This window comes from Adiantum capillus-veneris, chromosome 1 (assembly GCF_014529385.1).
Source record: "Adiantum capillus-veneris isolate H3 chromosome 1, ASM1452938v2, whole genome shotgun sequence".
Lineage (NCBI taxonomy): Eukaryota > Viridiplantae > Streptophyta > Polypodiopsida > Polypodiales > Pteridaceae > Adiantum > Adiantum capillus-veneris.
Window position 1 is genome coordinate 112,864,401 of NC_140931.1, and position 15,206 is coordinate 112,879,606.

At 45.1% G+C, this 15,206-nt stretch overlaps 1 protein-coding gene across 5 annotated transcripts in view; it reads right to left on the bottom strand.

Moving 5' to 3' along the window:
* Positions 1-1,403: 1,403 nt before the first annotated feature.
* LOC147465372 (phospholipid--sterol O-acyltransferase-like) overlaps positions 1,404-15,206 on the bottom strand; it is a 250,281-nt gene continuing 236,478 nt past the window's right edge. The window contains exons 14-18 of one of the 5 annotated variants that reach the window (XR_015189143.1): positions 3,116-3,211; positions 2,926-3,027; positions 2,753-2,798; positions 2,087-2,171; positions 1,880-2,003 (exon numbers count right to left, since the gene is read on the bottom strand). Coding sequence is in view for 1 of the 5 variants with exons in the window: in XM_086519722.1 (XP_086375848.1) it covers positions 1,919-2,003; positions 2,087-2,171 (170 nt within the window). In the remaining 4 variants the exon portion in view is untranslated. Of the gene's footprint in view, positions 2,004-2,086; positions 2,172-2,752; positions 2,799-2,925; positions 3,028-3,115; positions 3,212-15,206 lie in introns of all 5 variants that reach the window. The other 4 variants (XR_015189141.1, XR_015189145.1, XR_015189144.1 and 1 more) reach the window with 4 other exon arrangements.

Below are 15,206 nucleotides of genomic sequence, written 5' to 3' on the forward strand. Positions count from 1 at the left end.
AATCTTATTTTAGGAGCGTAATCTCAATGCATAACAAAAAAAATTCCATGGATATAAGGGCTGTTGAACTCTGGTCATATGACATGCAATGCATGTTCACATTGAAATTTTATAATGAAAAAAATATAACCCGAATGCAAATTTTGTCGAACAAATAAATATGCATTATTCTTTTTACATAGGCAATTTGAATTCTGGACATACCCAACCCCCTTGAAGCATGCAAACATATTGAAACTACAAGAGCTAAATAAATAACAATATAAACCTCTCTAATAGGATGTGTAGAGTGCTCTTAATACCAATATTGTGAAAATGACAAAAAATAGCACTCAGTTTTAAACCCAATTTAGGTTGGAAAATCCAATGCACGCAAAAGGCAACCACGTAAAATCAATAGCCCCAAAAAAAAAAAAATCAACTCATAAACCAACTTTGTGGATACAAAACACTACAAAAGGTGATTCCAATAGTTTGTAATAATTCTTATAATAACCGAGCACAAAAGTGAACAAACTCTCTCTCTCTCTCTCTCTCTCTCTCTCTCTCTCTCTCTCAGAAAGTTCACACCTAGCAGTTTAGGATTCCACAATATTTTATTTTGTCATATGGTTACTTTGACTTTGTATCAGATCCACCACATTGTAACTTTTTGGTCTCATAGGTCACTTTGGCCTTTTGAAGACATTAATATAACATTTCATTTCATCTCTCTCTCTCTCTCTCTCTCTCTCTCTCTCTCTCTCTCTCTCTCATGTAGATCATTGTGAGTTGTAGGAAGACAAGAATTTTCTGATGTATAAAATAAAATGAGGCACTTTGAACAAGCACTCGATTCGTCAAACAAGCAGCTATCTCTAAACCTGATCAACAGTAGGTGCTAAGACATAACTAAATGCGAAGCTTGTTTCCAATGTGATAGGTGGAAGACGTAAATTTGGTAAATATAGCTTATCCCTTTGGCAGCAAGCTACTTATACGAGGGTTTGTATATTAACCCTCAAAATAAAACAGACATGTTGATGGATCTACATGCAGCCCATTTTCTCTAGGGTGACAGATGGATCCACAATGATCTACATGCAGCCCATTTTCTCTGGGGTGACAGATGGATCCACGATATTGGATTACTAAGCGGGGTCATGAAGAACAAGTCATACATGTTAAACTTGCTCACTAGCTTTTGTTTTAGGATCTACATCCAGATCCCCAAGGATTATCTATTTTGGTACTTTGTTTAAATGGATTGAGTTTTGGTGCCTCTTCGTGTTATTGTAATGACACTGTCATTCCTCATCAATCATGATTCAAAGAAGACAGTCATCACATTGAAGGGAAAATAGGATGCTTTTGAAAGGAAACAAAAAAAAAAAATCCACATTTTCAAAGCTTTGCATGTAGGGTAGAGGAGCCAACACAAGCTGTCTCATATGTATTACCAGCCAAAAGGCCAGGGTGTGTGTGATTCGTAGATTAAGAATCTCACAGTCGGTCCTTCAATTCAAGTCATGAACCACCATGACCTCAGCCTTATACTCAAACTGGCTACTAGCAATTACAAAGATAACATTACACCCAAACTCAAACTGGCTACTGAATACAAGGATGACTGCTGCCTTCTCCTTTTTGGTGGGTTCACAACTGGAAGGTAGTTCAGTGAAGGTTTTTCTGCATGCGCGCGTGTGCAACTGGTAATATATTAACCATTTGTGGTATGTAGCATTGCTGTCTAAAAAAGCACATTTCGATTAGGCTTTTATTACAGTGATAAACACGTCTAACTTAAGGATTGTCAATTTGTAGGTCCTTTTCTAGCAAAGCACTCTGAGGAGTGACCTCAAAGACAACCCAAAATCCAAACCATCATATACACCATACATGCTGAGAAGTGCTCGAATTAAAAAATGAACTAATCATGCTACAAATACTTTACAAGGAGGTCTGATTGTTTGGAAGGCTTCAGTCTACAGCTTTGTCCAAGATGAACATCACCAAAAACGTACCTGTCATACATCTCCATAAGTTAAGTACATCTTGTTTTGTGCCTTTGTTCTTCATCACATTTATTGCAGACATGCATCCACACCTGTATTCGCAATATTCTGAAACAGCACATCTTGCTTTTGCATAGTCCCAAAAGCAATCCTCATCCCTTATTGGATAGCGTACACCTGCAAAATAAGTCGCTCTTACAAGTGTCAGCTTCATGCAGCAAAAGATGAAATCACTTTTCTACCAAAGAAAACAATCTTGAAAGACATAAGACAGATATTCTGGACCTAAATTGAGATTACATGGACGACAATTTGCACTCACACTCCTACTTAACAATCTATTCATGCTAGCATACATTTCTGATTAGGTGTGTACTGATCTCTGTTGTGCACCATTCCAACAGTCAACCAGATTGCTAGAGTACCTGGCATAATGGATTTGCCCTCATGCATAAATGTTATGGATGCGTTCCATAAACTTTATTGACAAAGCAACTCGAATAAGTGCATTTCTAGGTCAGTGTAACAAGAATCCTACCCAAAAGGCTCATGTCCTTCACCACCAAACCAAACCACAGTGGGTGTGCCATAGAGTAACCTAGGGACTAGCACATATGCCAAGGGATGCAAATAAACCTACAGTCCTTTTTATAGAAAATTGGCCAGTTTACATTGGCTGTAAACTACTACCGGCACTGATCTTTAAGCACGGGGACATCATAACTTCCGCAATACAGAAATGCATGCAAAACACCTACCACAAGGTGTGTAGAGGTTGGAGGAGTATAAAGGAGCATGAAGAGGCTGCAAAGCAGAAAAACAAGATTTGTACTTCTCTTGTACACTCACCTACCTCATGAAGTAATAACACATCGATATGTTTCGTGCGAGTATGAAACATGGCATTTTTAGCCAAGTCTAGAGCACTCACATTATCACAGTGTGGCTGAGACATATTCAACCTCTGTAGTAGACAATGCTACAATCCTCTGCAATCGAGAAACTAAATACATATCCACTGGTAGACTCGCAACTACACAGATCACCAACCATGTTAGCATCACAATTACCCTGTAAAATTAGAGCACTGCCGCAATAACATATACATGTGTCCATCATACCTTTGATGTACCGAAGTAAGCATTTCATTGTCTCCCAATGTGCCTCGCCAGGGTTAGACATATATCTACTCACCACTCCCACTGCATATGCAATGTCTGGCCGGGTAGCAACCATGGCATACATCAAACTTCAAAGATCCACAAACTGAAGCATAAGGAATACCCTTTGTTGTGCTGGCTCAATCACTTTTTGGGCAATCAGCTTTGCTAAGCTTCAAGTGTGGAGGCATAGGTATCCCAAGCGGCTTAGCATTTTGCATATGAAACCTTTCAAGTACCTTGCAGAGATACTTTCCTTGAGATAGATATACTCTCCTGATGCGCATACCCAAAATATGTTCAGCTGATCCCAAATCCTTCATAAAGAAGGCTGATTTCAACTGCTCTTTCTAGACATATAATGCTTCCTTGTCCTTGGAAGGGAGAAGCATATCATCCACATAAAGTATCAAACTGATGAGGCTGTTATCTTCAGCCTTTTTCGTGTATAGACAATGATTCGCATGACTTCTCTTAAACCCATGTGAAAGCATAAAGGCATCAAACTTTTTGAACCATTGCCTAGGAGCTTGTTTCAGCCCATAAAGACTCCTCAAGAGCTTACATACTAAATGCTCCTTTCCTCGCACAACAAAACCATCGGGCTGCATGTTACATCCCTCAAGATGGGCGTGTGCAGTATGTCCGGCTAGTGTGAACCTGGCCTTTAGTCATGAAGTCCTAAGTGCTTGCCATGCTATGTACACATTCATGAGGACTCCTGGACAAAGGAGATTGCTTTACATACGGCTCGCTCTGCTTGGGCTTGGGCTTGGGCCAGGCACTCGTTGCAGTCACGCCTATCTAGAGGACGCTCGGATGCGGATTACTCCCCATCCAAGCTAGCCTCGAAGAAAGCCCGTCTGGCTGCTGCGGCAGCATCTATTCTCTCTCGCTCCCCATGAGGATCGTCTCATGGAACGTGCAGGGACTAGGTGGGCCCCAGTTTCAACGTCAGCGGGGCCGACTGCGTCAGGAGCTTCAGCGCTGCCTTGTGGGAAGAGAGATTGATCTCCTTATGCTTCAGGAGCACCATCTGTGTGAGAGCCGCATTAGACGTTGTGGTCAGCTCTTGCGTGGACGATATGATACTTTTTGGTCAGCTGCTTTTGGACCTGGAGGCATCCAGGGTGGGGTATGTATGACTATTGCGGACTCTTTGCAGCAGGCCATTGTGGATAGAGGGATTATTGTGCCAAGCAAGGCTCAATGGATTACTATGCAGGTTCAGGGTTGCCTAGTGGGCTTCCTGAACATCTATGCGCCCAATGTGGCGAGTGCTCGAGCAGAGTTTTGGTCACAGATAGTTAAGTCTCTGCCGACGCAGGCAGAACACTGGTGCATAGGAGGGGACTCAGCATGTTGGAGGACCCTTCTGACAAGATTGGTGGTAGCCATGCTACTGTGCATGGAGTTGAGCTGGCAGCTTGGGAGAGGTTTTGTATGACTCTAAGGGTCTCGGATGTTTGGCAGCACTGTAGTTTTGTGAGGCTCCCAAATAGCCTTGCTTTCTCTCGTTCGGACCGCAGAGTGGGAGGAGTGAATCTATCGCGGATAGATCGCTTCTACACTAGTGACCATTTCAGTGACTTGGGAGGGACAATTGGCATTCTGCCAGGAACTTCCTTCTCGGACCATGCACCAGTGATCCTCACAGTGGCAGACAGGCAGAGGAGTGGGAGCACGATGCTTCATATCCTAGAGAGGGTCTTGTTGGACTCTGCACTCAGAGAGCGAGTAGAGGCTCTCTGGACAGAGAGCTTGGACAGGCAGGATTCTCCTGCTGACAGAGTGGCCTCAGGATTAGCTCAGATTAGCCGTTTCTTTCTCTAGGAGTCTCTAGCTCGCCGGGCTGCTGCGAGAGAGGAGGAGCAACGTCTCAGACGTGGCATTACTTCGTTACAGAGGATACAGGAGCAGCATCCAGACAGTCCTTGGTTGGAGGAGCAGCTACAGCAGGCTCGACAGGAGCTTGTTAGCACAAAGGACAGGCGACATGAGTTTGCTTTCCACCGACAGGCATCTCAGTGGACCCAGGTGGGCGACACAATGACTGGTGCTTACTTTGAGACAGTGGGACCTCGGCATTTGCATGCCAAGGTCAGTCAGTTGCGGAGGCCCGACGGGTCAATTGCTTCTGAGCCCGAGGATATGCGTGCAGTTGCTACTGACTTTTACCGTGAGTTACTGTCTATAGAGCCCCAGTCAGAGCGTCAGGATGCATGCAAGGAGCATGTTTGGGCACAGATGTCTTATCTTGTGACTGAGGAGATGCGTCAGAGGCTTGAGCTGCCACTTCAAGGTAGCTGCCACTTCACCTTGAAGTGGCACACGGCTCTTAGGGCCCTCCCCCGTGGTAGCTGTCCAGGTGAGGATGGGCTCACTCCCAGTTTTTTCTTGGAGTACTGGGACCTGCCTGGCCCAGATCACTGTAGTGGCTTGATCTACCTCATTCCCAAAGAGGGTGGCTCCTTGGATGAGATTTGACAGTGGCATCCCATCACTATCCTCAACTCAGCCTACAAAATTCTTGCCAAGGTTCTAAGTTTGAGGATTCATCCACTTCTAGAGAGCCTTATACATGGGACTCAGACAGGTTTTGTCAAGAAACACAGTATCCTTGACAACATCTTTACTTTTTGGGAGGCTTCTACCCTAGCACGGCTCTGTGGTGAGGACCTAGTGATTCTTCTTCTCGATTTTGAGAAGGCATACGACAGAGTTGACTGGGACTTTCTAGAGGGCACTCTACGCAGGATGGGCTTCTCAGATGCTTGGATCAGAGGGGTTTCCGCTTTGTACAGACAGGCTCATAGTCAGGTACTTTTGGCAGGAGGTAGAGGTGATCGCTTCATGCTCACACGTTCGGTCAGACAGGGCTGTCCTCTTGCCCCCTTCCTCTTTCTGTTCTATGCGGAGGCGATGAGCAGGTTTTTGGTGTCGCAGCAGGTTGGTCTACGAGGCTTAGCACTCCCTATTCAGGGAGATGAGCTACTGGATGCTGAGTTTGCCGACGACTCAGCCTTGTACTTAGATGGCCAGGATGCCAACCTTCACAAGTGTGAGCAGGCCCTAGAGACCTTCTGTTGTGATTCGGGCGCACTAATCAACAATAGAAAGACAATGGCTTTCTCAGTTGGTAGTGCTCCTGTGCCCGATTGGATGCTAGGAGAGGGTTTTAGGTGGATTCCCCAAGGGACTGCAGTTCAGTACTTGGGCTGTCAGGTTGGTTTGGACTTGTCTCCCAAGCAGTAGATTGCTCCCCTCCTCCTGTCTATCAGGAGGAAGTTGTTACATTGGAGCTCAGCACGACTTTCTTTGGCTGGCAGAGAAGTAGTGGCCAACCAGGTGTTGTTGGCGACTATGTGGTACATCACTTCTTGCTGGATCTTCTCGAGTTCTTGTATCAGCCAGGTAGAGAGGCTGATCAGGAACTTCCTTTGGTCAGGACGTGACACTCAGATAGCCCGAGCCAAAGTGGCTTGGCAGGTCATCACTCTTCCTTGTTCACAGGGAGGGCTTGGGATCATAGACCCAGCACAACAGAGCATAGCCCTTCTTGGGAAGTTCATCGTCAGAGGACTTCTTCCAGGTGAGGAGCCCTGGAAGGCGTTCTTGCTACATCGGCTTCGTGCTAGGGTGCCTCAGGCAAGAGGCCCCTGGCAACCTTCGACCAGATGGATCTTCACAGAGAAGTGCAGAGTTGGTTTTGAGTTTGAAGCTTTTCATGTAACTGCTTTTCATAGGCCAAGGGCCTTTAATATGTGCCATGGGCTCATTCTCTGGCACGCTTCAGTGTGCAGGTACAGAGGATGGAGTATCGGCGATGTACTGAGTTCAAGCAATATGAAGTAATACCATAAGGGGCGCCAAGTGTAACAAGCTTTGACACTCCAAGCGAGAAATGAATAGCAACACACGAATAGAAACTTCATAATCGCTGAACTTTAATAGAAAGAGAGAAAAAGAGAGAGAGAGTCGACACGGCCCAGCGTAATTCCGTGCCCAATGGTATTGGCCCCAAAGTTTGGCGCCCCTTTCGGTATTTCTTTTTCATTAATCATTGCAAGGTACAACTCCCGAGGGGAGCTCTGCTCTCAGACTCTACGTCCAAATTCCCTGCAGAGTGAGGCCCCAAGGGCTCTTATAAAGTTTACAAGGGGTGCCAAAAGCAAAGCCCCAAAAGCAGTTAACTCAAAAGCATCTTGTGCCCCAAAAGTAGTCAGCTTGATTAGTATAGCCTGCCACGTAAGCAACTGTCAGCGCAAAACACAAAAATCAGTACTGTCTGCCACATCAGCATGTCAGCGCAAATTCCGGAAAATCCATACAAATGTCCACGTTAGCCTGTCCGTACAACACACTGTAACGTCATCATTTTTTGTCCACGGGTGGTCATGCCACGTCATCAGGTTGTGTGTTCGGGTAGTACTGCCACGTCATCACTTTGTGACATACCCCCCTCTTGAAAGAATTGTAATCGCCCTCGATTATGCTTGCAAAGTCAGACATAAGCCATAAACCAGTTCAGTAGACACTAACTCTAAGTACCAACACACTAGACGACACAAATCCAGCACTTGCACAAAGACGACAGTCAGTGAACATTCACATCACATTCAAATCAAATCAATCACACAAAAATTCATTCCAAATCTCAGACCATGACTGCCAACAACATATTTAGCAATCTCATCTAGATCCATTCGGACCTCACTGATGTCGAATTTGACTAATTCTTATTGCGATCATGTTTATAGAGATTCTCAAGACCGAAATGTTGCAGTCATTTCGTCTGTCAGTCCTCCACTCAAACACAATCACATGTTAGAGTGTTCATCAATCAAAATGAGTTCCAGGAATTCCCATGTCGAAGTACTTCTTTCATAAAGTCATCCAACAAAATACTATTAGCCCATCAGTATCCTTGAAATCCAAAGGAAAATCAGTGACTTTATTCTTTCTAGGTAATCTGTGACAAAGAAGCCTAGCAACTCCTCTCTTGTGCAGTCCCAGTTGCACCAAATTCAACCTGCTTATCTCCACGAACTCTTGGAATAGCCAAAGCTAGACCAAAAGCGTCAAGGTAAAGTTCCAAATCGGAGGGGTATTTGCTAGGTCCTCCATCCACTTCCCATTCAATGCCGGATAGTTCTTGACTAAGGACTGCCGTTCATTTTACCTTTCTCTCTCCTTTCCTGGTGAGCCAGTACCTGTTCCAGAACAAGTATCTTCTCGCTCTCTTCCCCTTCATGTTGCTCCTTAGGCTCCTTATCGGCTGGCACCTCACCATTGAAATTTTTCAACAGACTCACATGAAAAGCATTGTGAATCTTTCAAGTTTTTGGCAACTTCAATTTGAAGGATACATCATTTATCTTCTCTTGAATCTGGAAAGGGCCATAGTCATAATTAGGTTTGGAAAAAAAAGCCGCTCCTATCCTTTTCGTTTCCTTAGGCGTGCCTTCTCAAACCATATGAGCACCCAATCATCTTCCTCCAGCTACAAGTCGCGTCAAATCTTGTCGGCTGCCCTATTATGCCGTGCTTGAACCTTCTCAAGAGCCTTGTGCACCTTGGCAAAAGCAGTAACCAAAAAGAGGACGAACTCTACTCCTCTAAACGGCTAGATGGCCTTTCATGCCCTCTAGACTTTTTCTTTTTCAAAAAAATTTACTTCAAAAGAATCTTGTCTTTGGTGCTTAGAAATTGAGGAACCTTCTTAGCACCCTCAAATACCTCAAATGGCGCCTTCCCGTGTGTTGTTGTAGGCAAACTCCACCAAGGGCAAATACCATAGTTAACTGGAACGATGGGGAAGGGGAACGGAACGGGACAGGAACGGGGAGGAGGAGGGGAGCCCAGAACGGGAACAGGGCAAGAACGATCGACTAAAGTAAGACTTGAATTACCTCCATTCAGCTTAGTCCCAAACCAACTCCTAAACCACCCCAAAATTGTCCCCAAATCTACCCTCAAACTGTCCCAAATAAGTTCCCCAAACAGCCCCAAATCTGACCCCCAACTGCCTACTTTTGCCCGTTCCGCCGTTTTGTCTCACGTTCCTCCCCGTTCCGGAACACCGTTCTGGTTACACCCTATTCAAGAACTGTGTTCCGTTCCCAACTCCGTTTCGGGAACAGGACTCGTCCGGAACACTGTTTCGGAACGTTTGGGCTACGTTCCGACTGTTCCCTGTGCAAATACTTTTCCCATTAAGTCTTCTGATTCAAAATATAAGACTTCAACAAATCCAATTCCACTAGATTGGCTATCTCAAATTGCCATCTGTTTGAGGGTGGATGTCACGTGCACATCTAACCCTATGTGCATGTGGACAAGCTACTTCAGGTCCAGGGTTCAAGTCAGCTTAGGAAGTGTTCTGGCACCTTTGAGAGCCTGTGCGCAGGCCGTGCATGTCCAAGCACTTAGTAGTTACATATCCTCTGGTTGCACACAGCATGATCATCAGCATGACACTCAATACCCATCATGAGCATTTTACAGTGCACAGAACCCATGTTCCCTCTTTTACCCATTTTTCACTTTTTATAAATAAGTGACTTTGTTGGGAAACTGGGTAGGGCAACTTTGCTAAGCAGGTAAAAATTAAAACCTAGCGCTAGCACTTTCTGGCAGAAGAGGCAGCAGAGTTCCAGCAACTAGCAGTGCACCTTCTCAGCAAGACCGCTAGAATCCCCTAGCGTTTTCAACCTATCACAAACCAGTGACGTGGCAGGCTGTATATACACACACACTCTCTCCCCTTGGCGTGGCAATTGTTGAAATGCTGACGTGGCAAGCCCGCAAAATCCAGTGGGAAACACGAAAAGCTGACGTGGCACTGGCTGTACGGAATTCCGTGTTTTACGGCAGTGTACGGACGCTGATTTTTCCTATGCAAGCTGGCTGAAAAGCCTACGCAAAAATTGGGAAGAGCTTTTTGAAGCTTATGAGAGTCAAAATTGCTTTATTTGAGGGCTTTTGATTTTCAGCTTTTGGGGCTCTGCTTTTGGCATCCCTTGTACAACCTTTATAAGTGTGGGCAAGGCTCCCACTTCTCAGAGCATCTGGAACAGAGTCTGAGAGTGAGACCCTCCCACTCCCTTGTACTTTGAGTTGCAAATTAATACAAAAAGATATACTGAAAGGGGCGCCAGTCTTCGGGGCCAATATCGTGGGGCCGTGTCGAATCAATTTTTAACTATGAACTGTTTTGAAGTGAATTCCGGTCGTGTCGCGGTAGAATCTTGACTTGGAGTGTCCAAGTTTGTTACACAGCCAATAGAACCTCTAGCGTTTTTTCATCAGCAGTACCAGAACAGCCTTGGCGTTTTGCAAATCCCAAATCAGGCCTAGCGTTTTTGCACCTTGCTGATAGCATCAACGTTTTGCAGATTCCCAGCAACAGATCAGCCCCTAGCATCAGCGTTCTCAGTCTCAGCACCTTCATTCACAGTGTCATTCATTTTGTTTGTGTTCATTGCACTCTCTCACTAAAGAACGGAAGGGAGTAAAAGGAACCCTTGAGCACAGTTCAGAGCACTCATCTTGAGCAAAGTTCAACATTCACTTCCGTTGCACTTTACAGTGAACGAGGACAAGAACTGCAACTGCGAGCCAATGTTCTCCCAGATTGCCCTCCAAAACAACCTAGTAAACCGGGGATCTCTGTCCAACGCAATGGACTCAGGCATGCCATATATTCCGAAAATCTGTGCGACAAACAGTTTCGCAATGATCGGGCTTAACTGTCTTCTTTACCGGAATGAAGTGGGTCTGTTTACCGAATCTGTCAATGACTGTCCAAACGCCATCATGCCCACTTTGAGTCTTGGGGAGATTAAAGATGAAATTCCACTGCAATGCTTTCCCAAGGGCAGGTGGGAATGGGTAAAGGCTGTAAGAGTCCGTGTGCCTTATTCTTGTCAAAACTTGACCTTTTAGCACATTAAACAACTACGAACAAAGTCATCCACATCCTTTTTAAGCCTCGGCCAATAGAAGTAACACTCCACACCCTTCAAGGTGGTATCTATGTTGCGGTGGCCTGTAAAAGGTGGACAATGGTTCTCTGTCAAAACCTTTTTCCTCAAGGGCTATGTAACACACAACATTGTTTTCCGCATCAAATAGCAATCCCGTATGGAATAGCCAGAAACTGTCTCCCCATCCTGTAATATCAACAAAGTTAAGATCCGTGGCGTACTGATCAACCATATTCTCAAAGCTTTTGTGATGAATCACAGAAATAGCTGGAACCAAGAGCTTCCGAGACAATGCATTTGCCACTCATTTCTTATGTCCTTAAACATGGACAATCTGGAAGTGAAACTGTGACAGGAGGATAGCCCATCGCATTTGCTTTTCCAAAAGCCGCTTCTTTGACAAGTAGTAGCGTAAACTCTAATGATCCGCAAAGGCTGTACAATCAGCTACAAGTAAATAGTGTCGCCACTGAGTAAGAGTATGGATCACTGCCAATAGCTCTTTTTCATAAATCTGCGCAACCATTTCAGAACATAAAACATCCTACTCTCATAAGCAATTACATGGCCTGCTTACAACAAGACTGCTCCCAATCTGCGACCACAAGAATCACAGTAAACTTCAAATGGCTTTTGCAAGTCTGGTAAGGCCAACATGGGTCCATTAGTCAACTTTTCTTTGAGTGTCTCAAAGGTTGGAATCTCTATCGGTCCCCAAGTAAAAAGGAACTCCTATTTGAGTCAGCACATGCAAAGGAGAAGCTATCTCTACAAATTTCCAAATGAACAACCCATAATATGAGCACAAGCCCAAATAAGCTTCGAACCTCATGAACATTCTTCAAATCATGCCAATAACAAATAGTGTTGATTTTGGTCGGGTCCATCTTTACCCCTGCTGCTGAGACGATATATCCCAGGCATAGTTACAAGGGACGGAGGGGACGAGGCCTAGGGACACGCGACGGCCGTAACCAGGTCGGGGACGGTGCTGAACGGCTGGGAACGGGCGGTTGAGCACTTGCCTGGCGAGATGTCACGTGACACATCCCAACCCTATGTGTCCGTGGACAAGCTACACCACAGCAGGGTTCACTCAGTTCAGTCAAGTCTAGATTAGCAGTGATCTGGCACTTTTGTGAGTCTATTCGTAGACCGTGCATGCCGAGTCACTTAGCATAGATGTATATCCTCCGGTTGCACATAGCATGATCATCAGTATTCCCTTCAGAATCCAACAGATTCAGTCATGGGAATTTTCCAGTGCATTTAGCCTATTTTCCTATTTTTGGTATTTTCACTTATTATTTTTAAGTGACTTTCCAACAAAAGTAGGTAGGGCAATTTTGCTAAGTTAATATATAAGCAAACCCAAGTAACACTTTCTAGCAGAAGAGGTAGTAGGAGCTTCCCGCTCAACAGGCAACTTCTCAGCAATACCCCCCAAAGACCTCTAGCGTTTTTCTATTCCCAGCAATAAAACTCCATCTCTGGCGTTTTCCTCACTGGCAGTCCTCACCCTCACCCTCAACACCCTAGCGTTAGCAGATTGTGGATCCATTAGCGTTTTGCTAATTCAGCCCATTAGCGTTTTTGTCCCCAACAAGCCAGCGTTTTTGGCAAGAGGCAGAACCAGCCAGCATTTTTGTTTTCAGCCTCCAACTACATCAGATCCACGCAGATTCCAGCCTATGACACAGTAGCAGATCAGCCCCTAGACGGTTGCAGATGTTCCCCCCATTTTCAGCCATAAAAACGTAGCCAAAACAGTCATTTTCAGCCACCGAAACAGTCCTGAAATTCAGCAATTAGAAGATCTCAGATTTCAGCCATCATGTCGCCGTCGTCGTCATCGGCATAGTCCCATTGCATCAGTCCATTGCATTAGCATTGTACACCTTTGTGCAATCAAAGTAGACCACTCTCGCCGACGAGAGTGGGGCCTTCGGAGGAGGGTTTTACAACGTCTCGGTTTCGTATCTCTTCTCTCTCCTTCTCTCAGTCTCATTCACTTGCACGCACAATATCCACTTACTCTGTTCGTGATCATAGCACTCTCCATAAGACAGAAAACTCTCTCTTTCCCTAAGAACTAAAAGGAACCTTGAGCAATAAAGATCACTAATCTTGAGAAAATACAACATTCATTCCACTGCACCTTACACGAGAACGCAGGCTGCTGTACCAGGGACGAGCGAGATGGCAAGGGACGGCCGGCAAGGAACAGACATTTTTCAAAATTTGAATTTTTGGCCGTTTGAAACAATCTCAACAAGCAGCCCAACGTCTTTACATTAGCACATTTGCGTCTATATGACTCATGCTCTTTGGTCTATTTAGTGTAAATTTGTGGTCAAAGTGATGCTCTATATGTGTGGCATGTGTGTAGATCAAAAAATGCCCAAAAAACGCTTTTTTTCTTTTGTCGTTCCAACCCCTGTCCTTGTTTCCTGACTTTTGCCGTTCCCGTCCCCGTCCCCGTCCCCGTCCGCAACCCGCCGTCCCATGTAACTATGGCCCAGGAAGTGTATCTTAGGGAAGAAAAAAAAAATTGCTCTTTTTCGCATTTATAACCAATTTATGCTTCCACAATGCCTGTAAAACTCTCTGTAAAACTCTCTGAAAATCCCAAAAGTCGTCCTGAAAGCTGTAGACAGCTTTCAGGAGCAATTCACAGCTGATGATAACCACTCTTCATTACAAGATAGCTTTCAGGAGCAATTCACAACTGATGATAACCACTCTTCATATCAATTTGGCAAGTAGAACCTTGAAGTCTGTCAAGTATATCATCAATCCTCGTAATGTGGAAATCTGTTCTAGTTCATCGTTTCTTTATTTTGGCCTCGGCTAACTCTAGAAGGTGGCCGATTCTGTGGAGTACTACCAAGAATCAATCATGTGATCTTCAAGACGTGAAGGAGGCGACTCGCCTGGTACGCCCTCAGAGAAACAGTCGGTCTCAACTTGCAAAAAATCTTGTCATTCCTTTTTGAGGTCAAACATATTCGACCTTTCAGGGTTCTTTTTTCCATCAAGTACAATCTCTTTGCCCTTCTCATTCATCAAAGTCGCTTTCTTAGCCCAATAGTCAACCACGGCGTTGTTCTCATGGTACAAAGGGATTCCTAGGAGGACATCACACCCTTCCAAAGGCATGATATAAAAGTCCTCGTGTCCTATATACCCCTGACAATGCAAACGAAGTTTGCCAATGACAGGTGTAATGGCAATATCCCAACCGGGTGCCACTAGAACTGCCTCCGCCTGTGGCCTTAGCCTATCGAGCGTAATTCCAAGTCGAGCCACCAATGAAGTTGGCCTTGGCTCCTCCATCAGAAAAAATAAGGGCTTCCTGATCTTTCACTTTGCCCCATGTGCGGCAAAGTTTTGTGCTTTCGTTCATTTGATTCGGGACGGTCCCCAAGCAATGTGGTACCATTCCTGCTTTCATCTTTCCTTTTTGCGCTCAACTGCTGCTCTGTAATTTTCTGGCTTATCTTCTGGTGGTCCTCTAGTTCGTCTTCTGTTCAAGAGTTCTGTCCGGCTCTTCCTCCGAGCACAGGTTCCGCTTTTCTACGCTCGTCTGTCCTTTCAACTTTCCTCCCGACCTGAGAGGAGAAGCAATGGCCTCACCCCATCTCGAGTAAATCTCATCAATATGGTAATTCTTCAGGTGTTTCGCAAGTCTCGGGTCTCTGGAGTACTTGATCAATCTTTTCACATGTATCAACCTACAATTGATGTTTGTAATCTGGTCTCGCAAAATTTTCCACCAAGAATCTGTCCAAGTCTACATTCTTTTCTTCAGTTCCCGAGCCGGATTTCAACTTTTCTTTTGCCTGCTCACCTAGAGGTGTTATCTCTGTCATATTCTCCGAGAGAACCTATGAGTAATCTGGAATTCGTTATGGCTTATGCCTTGTAAGACAGAGCCATGAAGACGGAAGCGCGTCCCATGCACGATGTACGAAGGGTGGGAGTGGCTAGTAAGTCCGGGGTCGGGGCATAAAGATTTTGAACTCCGGGGTCGGGGCACCAAGATTCTTTCAAAAAAACTTGCA